The sequence below is a fragment of the Mya arenaria genome, chromosome 8 (genome assembly GCF_026914265.1).
Source record: "Mya arenaria isolate MELC-2E11 chromosome 8, ASM2691426v1".
Taxonomy (NCBI): Eukaryota; Metazoa; Mollusca; class Bivalvia; order Myida; family Myidae; genus Mya; species Mya arenaria.
In genome coordinates this window covers 32,854,796-32,877,515 of record NC_069129.1, presented here as the reverse complement: position 1 = coordinate 32,877,515, position 22,720 = coordinate 32,854,796, and the positions used below count along the sequence as shown (strand labels likewise).

Genomic DNA, 22,720 nt, shown 5'->3' with positions numbered 1-22,720 from the left:
TAATATTTACGCCATTTAATTAGGTTATTACCGTAAAACGTTTCTCAAAATGGCCAACTTCCTGGTTTCTCTAATTGACAACAAAATCACTGTAAACAGAGGTATGAATATGGTCAAACATATTTTAGTTTGAAGTAACATACTGTAGCAATAGTGAATTGGTCAAGTGTAAATCTTAAAATATTTTAGAGTGCGATTTAAATGTGTCATTTTTTTTTGCAAAATAGTCAAAATTTAGAGTACTCTTATGTCGTTATTTAATTTGATTGTTGCTTCTTTTTTATTCAGTTATATGCAAAATAGGAACAAATGACTTAAGCTAACAAAAAAATACACCCGATAAGGTGCTTTGGTTCTTTGAGCTTCAACCGTTCAAAAATTCTGTTTGGGTAAAGTTGGGTCAAATTATTTATTTGGGTATTAATATTGGGTTGGTTTTATTTTAAACGTCATAACAACTGTATACATAAAGAAGTATCATCCTTTGTATTTTGGATTATATTTCTAACTTACAAGTATAAGTATTTCAGGTATAAACCTTGAGCAATTCCAACAACTAAAAACATCAACACTCAGGCATTACTTCTCTCCATGTAATATATTTGTTGAAAATGGTTAGAATTAATTCCAGAACTCAGTTACCAAAAGCACTGTTAGTAGTGGAACATGGCACTCTGTAAACTTGTCTAGATGCCTTCTTAAATTATATGTACAACCTGTCTCCAGGCCAGGAGTTTTAATGTCCTCCCCATTATCACTTAGTCTAAAATAATAGATGTGTTATACAGGATTCTTCGAATTCCTAACTTCTAAACGGGTTAGTGCAAAAACCGGGGGTGTTTTAAAAATATTGAAATTGTTTTAAGTGAAGTATTTTATGGTTGAAATTGATCATAAAGGTTTATATTCATATTTTACCATGTAAGTGAAAAGTTATTTTGCACTAAACAAGCATTTAATGCATTAAAACATGTTGTTTAGCTTTCCAATAAAACGAAAGTTGACTGACACAGACAACAATTATGCCAAGGGGAACAACTCTATCCAATCGTAATAACTCGGCCTCCTCCGACAAGCATCGAGATAGACCTCGTTAATACAATCGTAACAACTCGGCCATGGCCGAAATGTTCCGAGTGTTTTAAAATTGTGCCGTCAAACTCATAATTATAAGTTGGATATTTATTTTTTTGTGTACGGAACTAATATAAAATAACATTATCTGGTAATATTTCTTGTTTTTATGTTATTTTAAAGACGCAATATGCTTTAACCCGGAATCCCGATCCGAATAACTACCCACTTTTGATATTAAACAATTTGTATGTGAAGGATTTGCCATATCAAAAATAAAAAAAAATCTGTCAACGTACAATAATTTGGACTACATTATCACTGTGGAAGCCAGAAATAAAGCCATACATAAGTACTCAGGCATTGCAGCCCTAATCAAATTTAAAGTTATTTCAATATATGTAATAAAATCATTAAATCCTTTTTTGTAATCATGGCTTTTTGTATTAAATTTTCAATTTGTGATACATATTTTAGCATCAGCTTGATAAATTTTGAAAAATATTCTGTATATTATGTGTTTAATTATGGATATGCATGTGTGCATTAGACAGATAAGGAGAAGATTTATCAGAGAACATAAAATTTGTTAATATGAAGTAAGGAAATATCAAGGTGATATTAATATTAATAGACATATTATACATTAGCCATGGGTAACAGGATGGAAATCTAATTCTGGACAAATTTTATCATGAAAAAGTATTTGCATTTTATTTTTTATCCTGTTAAGGTCTGCAACAAGCATTTTCCTCACTGTTCTTATCACAAACATAATAGGAATATGTTCTTTCAACCTTTGCTTCAAGCATTTAACTTGCTATTTAAAACATACTGGATTTGCTTGATCTACTTATGTCTTTTTTGGTTTCCTTTCCACTACAATGCATGTACTCCTATGCCAAATTGGGTCACTTTATCGAATATATAGTGGTTACATTCAACCAATTTTATTTTTGTTATGTAAGCAACATTACTTTTTTCTAACATTGTTTAATGTTTAGTACAAAAATGGAACTTACTTCCGATAAATGGTATTGAGGTGGTCAATAAACACTTGAAATCAGTGTTATTTCACATGCAAATCTGTCAATTCAATTCCACCATTGAATTCATTTGATAAAAAAAACAAAGCATTGCTTGAATCAAAAATGTTTATTGTACTTAATAAAATAACTCTATGCTATTGCAGGATAAAGAAGCCATGTGGGATTGGCTAACATCCAATCTGCGTCGCAGGTGTAGACGGCGCAATGACAGAAATCAGACAAGAAATCAAGCAGATGAAGAGCCGATGTCATCAGGATCTGAACTAAGAAACTTCTTACATAGAACTAGGGAACAGAACATTCCGTTCTTCAGACCTTCAAATCTAAGTAGTGGATCTCCTCCAAAGTGTCTGAGCAGACTTACGTGCTCAGATATACTATATGGGAATCGGATTGAGGACTTCTCAACAGATTGTTGGTTAGAAAATCGGTTACACCATTTTGGACTTCCCGAGCGAGATCATCAATTGATGTCACAATCGGCTGCATTAGCACCTTTGTTTGAAAGTGACGATGACAGCATAACAACAAGTAATGACTCCAACAGTATTGTAGTTGACTATAATGGCCCCAGCACAGTTTCAGGTCATGGTTCATCTCAAAATCCTGCAAGAATTGCTCTCGAAGAACTGTTTATACCCTTGGGTGAAAGTGAAAGTGACACTGATGTGGATGGGCCTTTTAACTACTCAGATATAATTGACCCACCTCCATACAGCGAATATAGTGATGACCCACCGACATACGAAGAGGCATTGGCTGGTAATGAGGGTATGGCAAATACAGCGCGATCCCGAAGAAGCAATACCAGTCGGTCGACCTCCTCAACCCTGGCATTCATGTGGTAGAATTGGACACTTGAAGCGTTATAACCGTATATTATTAGCTTGCATATTAAACAACTACAAATCTGATTTAATTTTGTAAAAATAACAAGTGATATTGATTTGTCATGACTTACATGTACAAGTCTTGCATTGAACACTTGGAAAGGTAACTGTTTTGCTGTGATTGGGACATTGCATTCTGGTTTAAATATTACAACAGTAGAACCTCTTTCAAGGATGGGCATATTGAGTGGTCAACTGAGTATTGACTGGGCCAGTGGTCAAAACTGGTAAATAATTTTAACCAGTATTGTTATAGTTATAGATACATCTGCAGCCATTTGTATAAAACTGGTTATTTTCTGGTTTGGTTAAATGTTTATTGATTGGTCAGTATTTATCGAATAATGATGGTTGACCAATTAAATTGCTTGCATTTGCAAACCAACCAAAAGATAACATGTGGATATGTTTTCCAGTTGTATACCATTTGTTCCAGTTCTTTTTGTTTTTCAATTGAGGTATGTGAACAAATATTAATGTAAACTCTGTTTAAAGAGGATCACTTTATAGATTCATTATTGTTATATAGTTTATAATACTTGGAAATTTATATTACGCTGAATTTTATTCCAACGTTTCTGTCTGTTAAATTTACATGTATATATATATAGGGTAATGCACTTCAAATTATGAACATATTTCAAGTTAAGGTTGTATTTGTGAATCAACCTGTGGTTTTGTATCATATATACATTTCATGCACATTATTATGTTGTAAACAGACTAGGAATAATTGTATATCCAAGACTTGGGTATTATGTTCTTAACATCTATATACATGTAACTAACAGGTCTTTGTCTACTTCATGTGTTATGAATATTGGAAACCCTTGCTTTAACTTTTCATCCAACTACACATACTTGTTCACAGTTGCCAAAAATGGCCCAAATCAGGAAATTTTCAATGGAATTATGTTGTATTTAGTTTTTAATTTATATACATGTATATCTTATTGTGTCAAGTTTTCGTTCCTTTAATCATCAAAATGGTCAAAATTATATATGCACACGCAGTATTATTATCAATAGCTACAGTGTATCATCACATGGTTTAACATGTGACCTGGCACATGTATACCTGTCTTTTCGGTTTTGTTTTCTTAAAATGCCTGGCAATAAAGCATCAACCAATAGTGTAAAGACAGGCAAACAAAAGCTTTTATGCTGATTTGTGACCATGCAGCTTAATTTAATCACAATGACTTTGAAAATTACACAGCATTTGGATTTAAGAACTCATTTAAATTTTGCAGCCAACTTTTAAAAAGGGAAACCCTTTAAAAGTCTTTGAAAAGAAAATAGAAAAACAACAACATTAAAAATGATTTTTAACCATTTAGTGCTTGACTGTGTGTAACATTTAAGCCTTTTGGATACTGAAATGTTCAAGTGAAAATATGCCTATCCATTGTGCTCTACCTGAAACTGGCAATGGTAGTAAGCTAAAATATTTGAAATTCACATACAGTTGAACACCGTTGGCTTAAAATTCAAGGGACTGGCGAAAATATCTCACGCCTCGGATTATTCGAGCCAAGAGGGAATGCTTATCCTCAGTATAAAGAAATCGGTCCTTTACATCCAGTTTGAGCCAAGCAAGTTCAAGCCAACAGGGTTCAACTGTATAACTATATAATAAATTGATCATTCTTTTGATAGCATTTTGAAAATGTTGTTGACATAGTGATATTGATATCTTATAGGTATAGGGTGAACATTAAAGGACTAGTTAACATCGTTTGATGAACATTTCTAAATTAAAGTGTTTTTAATAAAAGTGCACAATATCTGATATGGCACTTAACATGTAAGGGCTATATTGACTCAAGATCAAGCGCATATTGTTTTGACTATACTTGACTTTGATGTTTGTAATTACTTTCAAATTTCATTCACATTGTTTTCATTGTTTATTTTGTATCTTGTTACTAATTATCTTTGATCATTCTCAAGTTGTTATTACTGAATTTCAACAGCATCCTCTACTATTTTGACATTCATATATTGCATTTGTAATTATGCCGTATGTGAAATAAATATACAGAAATCATTCTATAATAACTAATTGTTACAATTATAATTGGTTAAAACTGAAATTTCAGTCTGATGTAGCCTATGATTTTTGTTTATTTTGCCAGTAATATTATTATGTTCAGAATACTCATTGTTAAACACTACTTTTTGTTATTCTTCCAAAGGACAGCATATAGTCATCGGACAGTTGGTCTTTCCTTCCCCACGATTTCCGATCCATAACTTGTGAAGGTTTAGGCCCAGGGACATCAAACTTGGTTTGTCATGACCAGCAGATCAGCACATTGATTTTGAGGTCATTTACTCAAATGTCATGGTGGCATTGAGATGAAAAGTTAATCCTGATCAAGAACTTAAGAGCACTGGGGCACTGGGACCTCAAACTTGGTAGGCAGGGTGGTCATGACCAACAGATGAAGCCCAATGATTTTGAGGTGAGAGGGTCAAAAGTTAAGGTTGGGTTGACACCAAACTGAAAATCTGTTTCCAATAAATAACTGTAAAACGCAAGAGCCAGGGACAACAAATTGGTAGGCAGACTGGTCCTTACCAGCATTGAACCCTTTTGATTTTTAAATCTGTGCGCCAAAGGTCAAGGTTGTAGTGACCTTGTCCTAAAAATCAGTTTGTGCTCAATAATGTTTAAACCTGTATTAAGTGGCCACCTTGGAGAAAAGGTCAAACTGGCTGCTTAAGACAGGTGGCCACTTAATCCAGGTTGGAAATTTCCGCCACTTACAGTTTGTTTAAACAGGGGTCATTTATATATCTTAACAATTACCTCACACCATCATCAGAATTATCATTAACATTATAATTGAAGAAGGTCAAATGTAGATAAAATAACTTTATTGCAAACTTATAAACATAATGTAGAAGATAAATGTTTATACAGCACAAACACGAAAATAAACAAAACAATAATCAGTCCACACAACTACATTACCAGAAGTAAATAGTAAAATTCCCAACTTGCCCTAAAGAGCCAATTCACACTGCTTGACGTTGCAGTGTGAGTATCAATTGGCTCTTGTTGAACCTCTTCTTCCAAACAACAAGCTGCTGGTCGATGTGGATCATCTCCAAGTGTGCCATGACCTGAATTGAAGTATATGTTCGATGACCTTGTTGCACCCACACGTGAGCGGGATGGTCCGAAAGTTGGATGTGGTAACCCTTAAAATATTAGTGTCACGTTTGCATGTCTACAATATGAAGGTACTTTATCCAGGTCAGAGGCTTGAAAGATGGGCGCCAGCGAGGGTGCAATCTCATCTGCGTAGTCGGGCGGGTATATATTGCCTGGACCAGTTTCCTTGTGATGGGCCAGATCCGTGAGGAGCCGGTTCGCACGCCGTTGATTGAATAGGAAAGTGGTGCATATCTAGGCTGTTGCTGTTGTCGTCCATTCTTGTCTTGTAACGCTGCTGAACTTGATCTTGAGTGTGGAGGCCTTACATGTAGTTGCTGCATCACTCTTGAGACAAGCCTTGACCCTAAAGGGTTGACACTCCACTGCTGTCTCATCCCTTCCCATTCACCAGTGAATTAAACTATTTAGGGTTACTATCAGTGGAAACCATGTCATTAATGTAAGTGTTTAGGCCTTTCCACATTCGAACAGGGTATGTTTCTACAGCTCTAGGTAGTGGCTGATTTCGGATTTCTTTCTTGTATAAAACTTGTTTTGTTTGACGTGTGCTCCATGGCTGGTTAAAGCGGATCGATGTCAGCAAAGAAGGAACATGTATCTGTATGGTTTGTCTCACAAACTTTTTGCAGGTCTGCCAGAGGAGGTTTTCATCATTGTTTGTAGTATATCTGGATACAAATCGGAGATCAGGAAAATCTGCAAATAAAAAAAAAGATAGGCATTAAATTCTGAGAAAGCCTAAAATCAAACTGGCGCTGGCTGGAATTTTCTGTGACATATTTTCAGCTGAAATGGTTTACAATACAGTGTATGTTTTTTGTAAATTCTATTCCAGAACTTAAATGGCTACCAAGGCCAATCGTGTAGTCAAAGCAAGAGTGATAGCTGTAGTTTATATTTGACTGCAAATTCTTTTTGTGAGTTATTTTTCAAGTCACCTTGTCTAGTCATTTCCATGGCATGAGATATGACAATGTATTTTAATAGAGAATTATTTTTAACCAAGTTTTCCTAAGGAAAAGTGGAAAACCTAGTTAATAGATTTGGAAATGCCATTGGGCAGGTGGCTGTGATCATTGGCGCTTGTTTCCAGGCTTTAACTTAGCCATGCATAGGGTATTTTGAAAAAAAAACTTTTCAAAAAGGTTTAAAAAAACTGGAAAACTGTGGTTTTGAGTTCTCTCAATTATGAAATAGTTTAAAGAAATACTATTGCTTGATCTCAAATAGGATTTGTTTGATCTCAAAACTAATATTTGTATAAAATTATCTTTAAGTGTTATCATTCTTTCACTGGATGTTATCCTTGTACTGTTTACAATAATTATCATTGTTTAGTTAATAAGTGAATAAAATGTGAGCAAAAGTGAGTTAAATCAATATACTAGTATATATTTGTTCGCTCTTCGCTCGCTTCTCTTTTTTGCTAAATGCAAAACAAATATTTTTATTATTATTTTGCTCGCTCGCCCCATTATTTTTTGGAAAAAATCTGATGAACAAGTTATCAATTTGGTGTGGCCTAAGTGTGCTTTAATAAAAATGTAGACCGGTGAGGAACCACCCTAGCTAGTGTTTAATATGAATAAGCATGGAGGATGTGCAAAGAGCCCCTCTTGGTCGTTAAGGCTTAATAGTGATCTGAGAACAATTCTGAATGCAAATTACGTCAAATGGACATTATACAAAAGAAGAATGTAGTTACCCATAATATAGTGTGATATTACAGAAAATACGTACGTTAGTACATGTGTACATACATACGTATTTTATCATCGAATTATGTATCAATATTTCAGTGGATGCTTACCCTAGCAATAATCCTAACCATGATTGAAGGCAAACGGTGTACATGTATATTCGTATACTGAAAACTATTAAAAGAAAGTAAGTTTTACCTATGTTATACGAAAATCATATGAAACATGTACGTATTTGATCGCACATACGGATTTTTTTACTGTTCAATGCTCAACCGAAAGTCTATACTATACAACGGTGTGTTGAATGAGACCATGTAGATTTTGTCATCAATAAGTTGGAATTTGGGCCAACCATTGATCAATTATAGGTTACATCAATTGTCGCAATACGTTACATTTCGGTTAAAAATTGGCCAATATTCGACGTCGGATAGAACATTGCGTCCCAAGTCTAAACACGTTTATTTCCGACTATTTTCCCGCCGATCTTCTGACGTCGGAACCAAACGTATATATACGACGTCAATTGACGTTCTTTGCCTGATGACACTGATGGGTCATGGTACATCTTTGAGGTTGTTAATGTTTAGTTAGACTTGGGTTTTATTTGATTTCAATAAAACATTACAAAGACATTTGTCACCAACAGCAAGAAAATCACGCAGTACAAAACAAACAAAACATGTAAATGTACACACTTAATAAAGCACTTCTGAGTGCCCAAGGAGTGCAGTTGTTGATGATGTAGAACGCATACTAATTTCTGACCCCGGATGACTCGTGTTGCACACAGTGTTCGAGTCTTTGTTAAAACTTGATTTCCTATTAGCTTCAACATTGGGCGGAAAATCTATCATTATCACTTCGGCTTCACTTCCTTGCTTATGTTTCTGCGACGTTAGCTTTCTTTGGCCAGAAATGTTATTACGTCCATTTGGTGAGGGTCGCTTGGTGTCTTTAGAATCAAAAGGAAGATCCGTGAACATGTTTCTTTTTTCACTCTCTTGAGTGGACACTTTTTGAATATTAAGCTTGTGAAACATTTGGTCAATTCCAATTTCTGCTACGTTGTTTTGACTCAACGGCCGTATGCTTTCACCTGACACACATTCATTCGTTTTCTGGCTCCAGCATATGTGTCTTTGTTTGGCCGCGTCGACTTCTGTTTGATTTCTGGAACTTTCACCATCCTCTTCTAGAACTGTTGTAATTATAACAGGCTCGTTTTGTGTGTCCTCGTTTGTAGATTTACTATCATTTTCATGATTGTTATATGCACTTGTATCAACGTTTGTCTCTAAAAGTTCATTACGGCGTTGTCTGAAGAAATCATCTATCTGTGATCCTTCAAGAGCATTTGATGCGTATACATTTGTCACAGCCCTTGGAACATACCCGTACAAACTTTCCACTTTTCGGTTGATTGCCTTCTTTGACATGTTTTTCGAAATTGTTGAATGTGACTTCAATATCTCGTATTTTCCAACGGCCGAGAACATGCCTGGATGTGACGTCCGTTTAAGTGAGACATCTGAGGAATTTGCATTGCTATGCTGTGAACGGAACGTTACATTACTTGCGTAACTGGAGTCAGCGTTACTGGTGAGTTCATCTGCAGATTCGTCTGAAAAGTCTATAGTTGATGGGAAGATTTCCTTCACACTCTTTCGCACTTTTGTAGTTTGCACATTTTGAATGTTATTACTTCCTGCCATTTCACTCGGTTTTAACGTTATACCATGGACGTTTTCAAGTCGTGGAATGACGTCCGGAGGACGAATATGTCGATTGTTGGATGTTATTCGACTGATGCCTACGTCAGATTTCGGCGCTCGAAATACTTTAGGCCGCTCATCATGAGGAAAACCGGGATTAAACCGGGATGTGTTTTCATTACTACCAAGGCGAAGATTATAACCATTCGAGACAGTTTTACCTTGTGGAACTAGTTTGTTGTCGCACCAAGTTGCGTAAAACTGCTGATCACCTTCTGCGAAACTTAAGCTCTTTGTATAGGGATGGAATGCGCTGGACTTTGCATGTTTGGGTACACTAGCACTTTCCTGGTCAAGCAATTCTAAATTCCTGTTTGCTAAACCATTGCGTTTTGCATTCATCTGAACGGAGCTTACGCCCAAACGAGTACCAGTTCTTGACGAAGGAACAAAACCTTCATCCATCCACGGGAACGTTGTTTTGGAAGTAGATGCATCTGACGTTTGCCTCTGAAATTCTTCATTTGTTGATGTCCTTTTCCGTGACGTTATTTGGGCTTGTAATCTTTTTCTAATCTCGTTGTCGTCGTCATGTAAAGTCATAGGGACGCTGTTGGGTGTTTCTAAAGATCGCATTTGATACGGAAGAAACTGCAGGGGAATCATGTCCTGGTTGTTCACCTCATTTTCCAGCAGACTTTTGCGAGTCCAAGTCTTTTTTCCAGATTTCCCTTTCGGCCTTGCTTTTTGCCGACGGTAAGAATTTGCTAACTCGTACCCATATTTATTTTCTTCATCGGCGTCTGATGATTCTGCGCATGTGCAGCAGAGAAATCTCTTGGACGGCATGACGCGAGCAAAAATAACCTGCATGGAATAAAAAAACAGGTTAATTTTGCCGTAAAATATGTGTAATACATCACAAATATATGCAACGGGTCCATAATGAATAATGCAAATACGTAATTGATTTTTATTTCATGACAACTTTCGTAGCCAGATTACATTGTTCATTGCTATCATTGTTACTGATTTGAGAACGAACTAAGGCTAATTGTTGCGCGTTCTGTCGTGACATACGAGGCGCACATAAATGTATGTGCAGAAATAATAATTAACTTAACATTTAATAATGTTTACTTATGTTTTATTCAGTAATTCCATTATTTGCTCGATGAGATGGCAGTATGTTTTCTTTTAATTTAAATTTGCAGTACATTTATTTTCGTAAATCAGCGGTCAGTAGTCTTTACCAGAAGGCCAAATATAATTTCAAACACTAAACCAGTTAATAGTTATTAAGATGCATTTTATGGGTTGTCAAATAAGATGGTCGCCCGGCTGCACCGGACCTATCCACGTTTAAATTGAATAATACATATCAAGAAACACAAGCATATTTTTAAACAGTAATTAAATGTGTTTTTTCTTGTATGACTGCATATGTCTATAGGTTCAACCTTCTATAATAAAAAACCCCTGCACAAATTTAGATTGTCTTGGAGATTGCTGTGCGATGTTGATTCATTAAAAATGGTTCCTATTAAATCTAAACATTATTCTAATATACGATTATTTAAATATGGAACTAGAAAAGTCATTAAGAATGATATTTTTAAAGAAAACACATTACCTTGAGTATAAATTCAGATCCACTTTATGCTAGTATATCCCCCAAAATATCCTATAATTTACTCATTGTTTATTTCACATGCAAATGATGCAGTCAATTCTTAAACGTCATTGTTTCCTTTGAAATTGGGAGGCATTAAACATTCCTTTAAGACAAACAAGTATTTATTTACGGTTTATATAGGCCAAGAATGAAATATTTACGGTAAGTAGATAGCTTTACAATGCTTAACAGTAGGATACAATAAGATATGCGACCCATGTAGAACTTTATTAAACAATATGCTTTGTCTATGATCATATAAATCAATGGCGATAGGGTTATATGGCAAATCGATGATCCGATGAATAAATCTGACTTCCAAAAAGAAAGTGATTCTAATCTAAGTAGTTCTCTAATTAGACACTTATAAATCGAACGGTTTGAAGGTTCTTTAAGCTTGACTTCGATGTTAATGAAGTTATACAAGATATTGACATCAAATGACAGAGATTCTAAAATCAATTTTAAATATATTTCATAAATTCGTTACAAACGCTTTGAAACTATTTTGTGTGTTAACAAATGCTTCTGATAATAAGACGACATTATTCTTGAAGTTTGTATTTACAAACAGGATTAATTTACACAAGCTCTTACGAGAGTATGAACTAAGGATACGCTATTCTATGTTTCTTAAACGATTTTACAAATCAAAACATCAATTACAAGATTTCAAATCTTAACATAAGTCTGCTCTTAAACAAGACTTAAAGATTTATAATGGAGAAAGGCTATAATGCTATTACAAAAACAATTTAGTCTTTAAAACGTTGCACAAAAGTTTACACTCAAATTATTATAAAAACCAGCAGGAGGTTTATTTCAAAATTATGCATTGTCTGTTATCAGATTCAAACTACAGTGTGTATCTTTTAAATGCTATTAACATCTTATGAAGATGTTGGTTTATTTATAATTGACTATATGGGGCGAAAAATGTTTTTAAAAAACGCTCATAACATTATTTTTTGTCGCTCCGCGACTGAAAAAAAAATGGTAGCGAGCCTTCAGGTAAACGTCATAAATGGTAGACAGCAATTTTAAAAAAAAATACCCAACAAACATATTGAACATTATAAAAAAGAGAATTACCATTGAATCTGATCTGAAATTTGTTTGATTATTTGCCAAGGCACTCGGTGTGACGCTGGGACGCGGATAAAGCTGCGGTGGTGGCAGATCCAACACGAACAGTGGGGCTTCTTGGACATACGCAATGCTGACTGCCTCATGCTGGACGAATCAAACGAAAACACACAACAGCTACTATAATATTACAACAGAATTGTTATGGGGTAATAAACTCATAAAAAATGTCTTGTTTTAAAGAACTGGATTGAATCCAACATACTTTACATAAACGATATTCTATCGAATTCTGGTAACTTAGTATCGACCTTGATCAAGATTTTTCGCATTCAAATATTTTGACCAAGATTACTCTCTTTTTTTGTCGAAATGCATGGCCTCAAAAGTGTAACAAGGTTTTTTCTTTCATTTGACCATGTAACCTAGCTATTTCTGGGATCGAGAATGACCCACGATCTTTCTTGATCAGACAAACATACTGACCGAAAGAAATTCATTTTGGACCAAAATTGTGGCCTCCTCCGGAGTGTATGCATACTTTTTCTTTGGTTTGATGACACATGACCCTATACCATATTCCACTAATCCAGACAAACGTTCTGACAAAAAAATCATTGATTTAGCCTAAAAGAGTTGCCTGTACGTGGCCTTTTGTTTATCCCCATGACCCACAATCAAACGACCTAGATTGAATACAGACTATTATATACCTGTCCAAAATAAATAGAATTTCGATAAAAAATGAGGCATGTAAGAAGAGCCTTAATTACCTTCCACCCTTAGCGCAAGTCCTCACATGCCGCTTCCCTGCGTTAGTGTTAGTCTGAGTGACATTGATTTTGCCCCCACATAACCAAGAACCGACCTTGGCTTTGAATTCATTCGTATAAACATCTTGGCATAGATTAATTGAATTTAAAGAAAACTGTGACCTATTAAGTGGAGGCTGGCCTGATTATTTGATTTTAGACACAATGTGTGGCCATGAGGTATTTAAGGGTTTTCTTGACCCTCTGACATACATATAGTTCTGAGACCCCGAATGACACAAAGTCAATCTTGATCTATATGTTATGCAGACGAACATACTGACAATAATTCATTAATTTTGGACCAAAATGGTGGCTAGTATATTTAAAACATGAATTAATTTTTTATTGCCACATTGACTTTATTTTAGTACACCAGACTTAATTAGTATCGAATTTGATAAAAGTTTCATGAAGACAAATATTCTGCCAAGTTACATTGATTTTTTTACCACAATTTGTGGTCTCAAGTGTTTACATGCTTTTGCTTTGATGACACGGGATCCCTTATCATATTTCACTAAGATATAGGCGACACAATCATCTGACAAAGTTTCATTGATTTGGGCAAAAATTGTTGCATGTACATGACCTTATGTTCGACCCCACGTGGCCCACAATCAAAATTGACCTAGATTGTACATCACTAATAACCTGGCAACAATTTATTGAATTTGGACAAAAATACGGCCTCTTATGTGAAGCCTTACCTGCCACGCTAAGAGCATGAACATGCCTGGTCTTCATACGCTGCTTCCCTGCTTTATGTATGAGACTGAGTGACCTTAACTTTGACCCAGGATAACCTATTTCCGAAAATGACCTAGATCGTATGCATACAAACATCCTGACCAAGATTAATCAGTTTGGGGACAAATGTGTGGCCTATAAAGTGTATCAAGAGATTTCTTTCATTTGACATTGTAACATAGTTCTAGGACCCTGAATGACCCACAATCAATCTTGATATTAATTTTATATAGACAAACACACTGACCAGAATTCATTCCTTTTGGACGAAAGTGGTGGCATGTAGAGTAATGAGAAGGTTTGTTTTACCTTTGCCACAGTGACCTTATTTCACGCACATGACCTACATGTAGTATTGCTTTACTCAGATTCTATGAAGACAAATATTCATGTTGGACCAATACTGTGGCCTACTGAGTATAAACATGATTTTTCATTGTTTTGATGACACAGGACCCCATAGCCTACTTAGATATAATCTGAACATTCTAAAAAAGTTTCATTGATTTGGGCCAAAATTGTTGCATGTACGTGACCTTGTATTTGATCAAACGTGACCCCAATCGAACTTGACCTAGATTGTATACAGTTTATTTACCTGGCCAAAAATATTGAATTTTGAAAGTTGACACTTAAGTAGAGCCTTACCTGCCACCCTAGAGCATGTACATACCAAGTCCTCGCACGCCGCTTCCCTGCCTTTGGTCAAATATCGTGCCCTAAGCGTGTAAACAATGGCTTTTTTATTTGACCTTGTGACAGAATTTAAGGATCCAGGATGACCTACAGTCAATCTTCATCTAGGTTGTATGAAGGCAAACATACTGACCAAAATTAATTTGTTTTTGGACCAAAATGGTGGCTGGTAAAGTAATAACAAGGTCTATCTTTCAACTGCAACATTGACTTGTTTTACAGGATTTTTCTTGTTTTGACTAATATTACTTGTCTCAGATTGTATGAAGACAAATATTCTGCCATATTACATTGTACATTGATTTGAGATCAAAAGTGTGGCCTCCAGAGAGTAAACATGATTTTTCTTTGGTTTGATGACACAGAACCCATATCTAACATCACAATCTGACATAGTTTCATTGACGGAGGACAAAATTGTTACCTGTACGTGACCTTCTGTTGATGTGACCCACAATCAAACTTGACCTAGATTGTATACTTACTATTAACCATTTTAGAGAATGTATTAATATGACAAAAATTAACTTGTACAAAAAGGTGGCCTCTTAAGATGAACCTTACCTGTAACCCACTAAGCATGTAAGTCCTTACATGCCGCTTCCCTGCTCTAAGTTTTAGACTGAATGACCTTCATTTTGACACTTGAAAACCCCAGAACTGCCCTTTGCCTTGATTTCATTAATAAAAACATTTCGTCAAAATTAATTTGGGCCAATTTGTTGCCCCAAGTGTTTAACAAGGGTTTTCTTTCATTTTACCTTGCAACCTAGCTCTAAATTTGGACACAAAAGGGGCTCCTGATGAATCACTCAAGATGTGATATAAAGATGTATGACTTCTCGTGTTTGCATGCTGTATGAAGGCCGAATATCATGACAACAAATTCCATGAGGTGGGCTAGTGTTTCTTTTGAAATTTTCAACCATTCCTTCCCTGTCTTAACAGCTTAAACACACAAATAACAAATGCGATCAATGCATATACTTACATATTTAATAGCTATTCATTACCATTTAAATTCAGTAAAAAAAAAATCCAACATTTATTGTTAAGATTGGTTATAGACAACACATTTGTATAAAAGAATAACAGATAATTGCAATTATATTAGATAAATGATGTTGCGCTTATCAAATCAGAGCTCATATTGAAAACAGCAAAGACGTCATAACCCCTTGCAAGTACAAAAGCCTGGGCGAATGTAAATATCTCCTTAAACAACATGGATATATATTCAGAAAATCAATACACATACATATAAAATTATATTCAGTACTAAAGTTAACATTAAAATCAATGAGAACAGCATATAAACAACAACAAAAATATATATCACAGAAGACAAATATTCTTGGCTTATTAATTTTGTATTTTCAACATCAACCACCTTATACAACATAATCATTCTAAAGCACTGGCGTGATACACATCATGTCGTTATTTTTCTCCAAACATCTATAGAAATGTGTGTATTTAGTGATCACTTGTGAGAGACTGCATACTCATAAGTTGGTTAACAAACCACCTTGTTAAGTCATCTGTGGTTTCACCTACCGTTCCTTGGGGTTAAACCCCAACATTCATTTATAAATGGTTAATTACTATTGATTTAATAATGTAAAATGAGTGATGGGGGTTGCGATTATTTCCCTTGTTGTTTTTTTCAGTAATTTCCTTGGAAATATATGAAAGGCATGTGTAACATATGCATTACCATTTGTGTATGTCCTAAGCGGCTATGAAGCATGCTGTTGATACATGAGCTAAGCGACCAATAAATAAATGTCCAACTTCCGGCTTGTTTGTAAATACATTACATGGTGTCAGCAATCGGTGAACATCGCCTACAGAAGGAAATCCTGAACATCAACACTAAGCAGAATCGTAACACAAACACTGATTCCGAGTTCTGCGTGGATAAATTTGTGCGGGACACATAATTTCTTGGTGTATTTTGCAATTTTCACCGACCTTTCAATATGGCGACGGGTGGAGTGAATTTTGACCAACCAAACCTAAACTGGGGTGCTAAGGATATGTATGCAGAGTTTCAACGGTTCAAGCAACATGTAAACTTTACATTCAGAGGTCCGTTAGCCGCTACGGAGGACAAACACAAAGCAGGCTGGCTCGGTATGTGGATAAACCAACAGGGACGTGAAGTGTACAAAACGTTTACGTTCAACGACGGTGAGGAAGACAAACCCGATGTAATAATGACAAAACTCGAGGGGTATGTTCGTCCGCGTCAAAACAAGAGAGTTTCGCGCTACAGGGCTCATCAAAGGAGGCAGTTGGAGGGCGAAACCTTTGACAATTTTTTGAAGGATCTCAGATTCCTTGTGATGGATTGTGAGTATGACAATTCAGATGATATGCTTGTTGACTTGATTATTAATGGAGTTCTACATGCAAAGGTGCAAGAAAGACTTTTAGACCAAGGTCAGAAACTCACGATTGATAAAACTGTAGAAATTGGCCAGCAGTACGAACTGTCACAGAGTCATTTAAAGATGATGAGAGGAGAAGAAGTATTCTCTGTCAAGAAATCTTCCGAGCCTGATACAAAACCCAGTGAAAAGAATAGGTTCAGACAGGGCCAAAAGTCAAATAAAGGGGACAATAAAATAAAATGTGGCAAATGTGGCAAAATGCATGGAAAAACGTCATGTCCGGCATTTGGTTCGACGTGTAACTACTGTAAAAGAAAGAACCACTGGGCAAATGTCTGCAGAAAGAGGCTTAATAACATAAACATGCTTGAAAGTGAATCATTAGATGAGTCCGACAACGACGAAGAACTTTTGCACATACATGCATTTGACATTGAAGATGGAAATGTGAACGCTATCCGTGATAATTGGCTTGTAGATTTGAACATATGTGACAAAGATCTAACATTTCGTATAGACACAGGGGCAAAATGTAACATTCTGGTGAAATCGGAGTATGAAAAGTTGCACAAGGATGTCAAACTGTGTAAATCATCAAAAACTCTCCGGTCTTACTCAAATCACAAGATCACGCCAGTTGGGACAATCTCGGTACCTGTAAAATACAAGGGAGATACAGCTGATGTAAAATTTGAAATTGTAGACTTATCCCAGGAAAACATCATCAGTGGGGATACTGCAGAACTTTTGGGCTTACTGCATCGTGTGAAGAGTGTCTTAGAATTGTCCTCAAGAGAAGAATTGTCACGTGACTCTCCAGAGTTGATCAAAACAACGGGCACATTACCAGGAGAGCACATAATCAAACTTGAAGAAAATGCGGAGGGGGTTATACACCCACCTCGAAGAGTGGCAGCATCACTCAAGCCCCGCGTAATTGAGAAACTAAATGAAATGGAGGAAAATGGCTATATCACACCTGTGCAAGAGCCCACAGAATGGGTCAGTTCCATGGTGGTATCGCTGAAAAATGACAAGATTCGCATATGCATTGATCCAAAGGATTTAAACAAGTCTATTAAGAGAGAGCACCACCCCATGAGGAACATTGACGAGGTAATTTCAGACATACCTGGGACAAAGGTGTTTTCCGTGCTAGATGCAAAATCTGGATTTCTCCAAATAAAGCTAGACACAAAGTCGTCGTATCTAACCACTTTCAATACCCCACTAGGAAGGTATCGCTGGCTCCGTCTCCCATTCGGAATTAAATCCGCGCCAGAAATATTCCAGCGAATCATGGACGAAATGCTGAAAGGCATAGAAGGAGCATACCCCATCATCGATGACATCCTCATTGCCGCAGCAGACATTGAGCACCATGACAAAATTTTGAAAAGTGTCGTCGAACGGGCCACCGAGTACAATTTAAAGCTCAATTTTGAAAAGTGTAAAATCAGACAAGCCAGTGTGCCCTACATGGGACACATCCTAACAGACGGCGGACTACAGGCTGATGCAGCCAAAATCACAGCGATAGTGGATATGCCAGCCCCTCAAGACAAAGAGGGAGTAAGAAGGTTTCTAGGCCTTATTCAGTATCTGGCCAAGTTCATCCCAAACCTGAGCCAGGAAGATGCACCACTGAGAGTATTGCTAAAGTCAGATGTACCATTTGAATGGAATCATGAGCAAGAAAAGAGTTTCAGAAAGCTCAAAGAACTGTGCAGCAAACCACCAGTTTTGGCATACTATGACGTCAACAAAGCCGTGGAGATAGAATGTGACGCTAGCAAGGATGGTCTAGGAGCGGTGCTGATTCAAGAAAGCAGAGTTATAGCCTATGCCTCGCGGGCTCTCTCCGAATGTGAAAAACGCTATGCACAGCTTGAGAAAGAAATGTTAGCAATAGTTTACAGTGTCAACAAATTTCACTGCTACGTGTTCGGCAAAGAAGTAACTGTACACAGTGATCACAGACCATTAGAACAAATATTCAAGAAACCGCTGCTTTCAGCACCCATGAGAATACAGAAGATGTTGATGAAACTACAATGGTACGATCTGACAGTTCAGTACAGAAAAGGAAAAGAAATGCATATCTCTGACGCTCTCTCTCGAGCATTCTTGCCAAACAACAACCAACACGGAGACAACTTCACAGATGAGACAGTGAAATTGATCTCAGTAAGTGAACCAAGGTATGCTGAGATCCAAAACAGCACACAAACAGAACTTTCTATTCTTGTAGACACCATAATGAGTGGATGGCCAGACACAAGGGATGAAACTCCTGTAGAAGTACGACAATACTGGGACTCGAGGGATCAACTATGTGTGTCTGATGGAATCATATACAAAAGGTTGAGAATTGTGATAGCGCCAAGTCTTCGCTCAGACATGTTAAAACTGATTCACACATCTCATTTGGGCATGGTAAAGTGTAAACAGAGAGCCAGAGAAGTGATGTTCTGGCCCGGTATGAATTCAGACATTGAAATGAAAATAAGAGACTGCAGTAAGTGCGCTGAACATCAGAACCAGCAAAGGGCAGAACCATTAAGACCAACAAAAACTCCAGAGCTTCCTTACAGCATGGTTGGTTGTGATCTGTTTGACTTTGAAGCCAAGAAATATGTGCTTGTGGTAGATTACTATTCAAAGTATATTGACATTGTAGAATTATCTCAGGAAACCACAACCGCAGTTATCGAAGCTTTGAAAAGCATATTTTCATGCCATGGAATTCCACACAGGCTACGATCCGACAATGGGCCACAGTTTAGCTCCCGTGAATTCAAGAAATTCTGTGTGGCATATGAGATACAACACGAAACAAGCAGCCCTCACTTTCAGAGTAGTAATGGTGAGGATTAAAAGATTGTGGAAGAAAGCGAGTGATAAGCAGTTGGTTCTCCTGGACTACAGAACCACACCGCTCGCAAACGTCGACCTATCTCCAGCCCAACTGCTCATGGGCCGGAGGCCGAGAAACACTCTACTGGCGTCAAGAGAGTTGCTGAGACCCAGCACATCGTGGGACCCTCAACTGGTAGCCGAACGTTTTGACGCTGCAAAGTCAAAACAGAAGGTCTACTACGATCGCAGGACTGGGGCACGAGACCTCCAACCTCTGGCGGAAGGGACCAACGTGCAGATCGGCAACGGGACCAGACCATGGAAGCCGGGTGTTGTAACCGCGAAGTATGACAAACCGCGTTCGTACGTAGTGCGTGACAATAAAACTGGTCGTCTATACAGACGAAATCGAAAACACATACGCGTCGCAACAGAAAGTGCAAACAGACCGCGCATCACCGATGACTTCCCAGAGATCCCGCAGAGTGAAACACACGCGACGCCAAATAAAAAGACATCCGCGTCTCCGCGTAAAGTGTTATTCGCGCCGCAGCAAGACGAGGCTCCAGGGAACATACAAGAGACAGACATAGAGACAGACAAGCTGCCGTCTACAAATTACCAGAACCTGCAAGACCCAATCAATACGCAGCCATACATTACGCGCTCCGGGAGATCGGTCGTTAAACCAAAGAAATTTTACATGTGAAAAAATATCCGCGAGTGAATATATCAGTTCCACACTGTTCGCGTCGCCACCATCGCAATTAGATATCAACATCTAAGAATACCACATAGTGTTAAAGGGTCATAATACGCCCTATTGTGGTATTGTTCGCGTTGCCACCATCGCAATTAGATATCAACATTTAAGAATGCCACATAGTGTTAAAGGGTCATAATAAGCTCTATTGTGGTATTGGGAACAAGTAGCTCCCAATGTAGGTTTAGTTGTTATTTAAGTTCAAGTTAACAGTTTCAAGCTTAAGACTTTTTGAATATATATATGTATCTAGTCACATGTTTCACAATAACAGAAAGATTCACATTGTTGTTAATGATCAACTATTCAACAGTCTTATTTCCATACTTAACTGTAAGCATTTTAAGCTAAAGACTTAGATGACTTGATTCAAGTGTTTCTCAGTTTTGTTAGGAACGTTGGTTTAGACTTCTAGTTGATCATTTTCAAATGATACTATTATTATTAGATGTCTTTCTAGCAAGTTTTATTAGATATGTTAAGTATCATGTTTTAAGCTTTTCTGTAACTTGTAAGAACTCTTACTATGATTAGGGGTTTAGTTATTCAGTTCTAGTCTTAAATTGTTTGTTTGGTATCTTGTTTAAAGAAAGAGAGATGTAACATATGCATTACCATTTGTGTATGTCCTAAGCGGCTATGAAGCATGCTGTTGATACATGAGCTAAGCGACCAATAAATAAATGTCCAACTTCCGGCTTGTTTGTAAATACATTACAGCATGAACGAATGGAAGTCTTTTCCAACCATTTGGTACATGTACCGGAATGCAACAACAGCATTGGATAGTGTGTTCTCTATCAACCTAACTCTCAATTTGAATTTTGACCCAGTATGCCCTGTCTTTATTTTTTATAATTTTAATCATCACTGTTCTGAACCCCTCTCGATCTTCACAGTTTATAGAAGAAAACTAATAGTGCTGTGTAACCTTTGAAAATGGTATGAATTTATTCACTCAACTTGTACTTACTTTAATGGAAGAAATTTTCCCGCAATCTCAATATTAGTCAATTCTTGCCCCCTCACAGTGTAAGTTTCTATATTTTATTGATTGTATGTCTTACTTGTATGATTTTTCACTTCTGTGATTAATGGTTAAGGCTGTATGAGGAGTTTCGCTCTAAATATTTGTATAAACTTTCGTACCTATGTTAATTAATTAATGGTTAAGGCAGTATGAGGAGTTTCGCTCTAAATATTTGTATAAACTTTCGTACCTATGTTAATTCGTACCAATTTAATTTCACCTCTTGTAAAGTGTACTGTACAATTAATCCAAACACCAATTAGCATTCAAATATCATTGTTAATTTCTTAATCTAAAAGCTTTAAGCATTGTTGTAAACGTGTTTGTATATGTAATTCATTGAATGTGTGTCATTTCTGTCATTTTCTTGAACAATGTCTGTTTGTATATTTTCAGTCTTTTACCGTTTGATTCATCAATAAAGGGTTACACTATCTGCACTCTTGAGTAATACGTGCCCCCGGTACCGCTATAAAATAGAGCTGGCAGAATAGTAAAAGAACTGGGCAACGGACGCCGATGATAGATGACAGCCTGTCGTCGAACCTCTTTCACACGGATCATCAGAAGAACGTGTCAACATCATACGAATAAACTGACTCCATGTTCCATACAGACTTATGTCCCGAGTTAAGAAGTTAACATACAAAGCAATGGAGATCTACAATAAAACTGTTACTGACTGCAGTGCTCCAGCTAGCCCGTTTTTCAATGGCGCAGCGCCTGTGCCCCTTTTCTTACCGCCCTGCCCCCTTTTTGAGTAGTGCCCTTTTCACAAATACTCTATTAGGGCCAATTATTCGGTAAGTGCCCTTTTTACTATTGAAATCATTATGAAAGAGCAGCAGCCCTTAATCCACTGTCATAATTTAGACAAATTACGTAATACTTATGATAATAGTGTTCCCGCTAGGTGTCACCATGCCCCCATTGTCTGCTTAAAATATGCCGTACTGCCCTTTCATCTTCCCATGTGCCTTGTCCAAGGTTCGCACGATCTTAAAAAGTCCTTAATTCTAGAGGGTTGGCCTTAAA

General features: G+C 36.8%; 2 protein-coding genes across 3 annotated transcripts; one reads left to right on the top strand and one right to left on the bottom strand.

Moving 5' to 3' along the window:
* The first annotated feature begins 29 nt into the window (after window positions 1-29).
* On the top strand, window positions 30-5,061 carry LOC128242217 (uncharacterized). The gene is made up of 2 exons (XM_052959302.1): window positions 30-101; window positions 2,267-5,061. The coding sequence occupies exon 2, from the start codon at window positions 2,279-2,281 to the stop codon at window positions 2,969-2,971; it is 693 nt and encodes a 230-aa protein (XP_052815262.1). The 5' UTR covers window positions 30-101; window positions 2,267-2,278; the 3' UTR covers window positions 2,972-5,061.
* An 835-nt stretch (window positions 5,062-5,896) lies between these two features.
* Window positions 5,897-11,385, bottom strand: LOC128242203 (uncharacterized). 2 transcript variants are annotated; one of them, XM_052959281.1, is made up of 3 exons: window positions 11,252-11,385; window positions 8,602-10,485; window positions 5,897-6,896 (listed from the first exon to the last, which is right to left on the bottom strand). In XM_052959281.1, the coding sequence occupies exon 2, from the start codon at window positions 10,465-10,467 to the stop codon at window positions 8,602-8,604; it is 1,866 nt and encodes a 621-aa protein (XP_052815241.1). In that variant the 5' UTR covers window positions 10,468-10,485; window positions 11,252-11,385; the 3' UTR covers window positions 5,897-6,896. The 2 variants fall into 2 exon arrangements, with proteins under 2 accessions (XP_052815241.1, XP_052815240.1); XM_052959280.1 differs by lacking the exon at window positions 5,897-6,896 and having other exon boundaries at window positions 8,219-10,485.
* Between the last annotated feature and the right edge of the window lie 11,335 nt (window positions 11,386-22,720).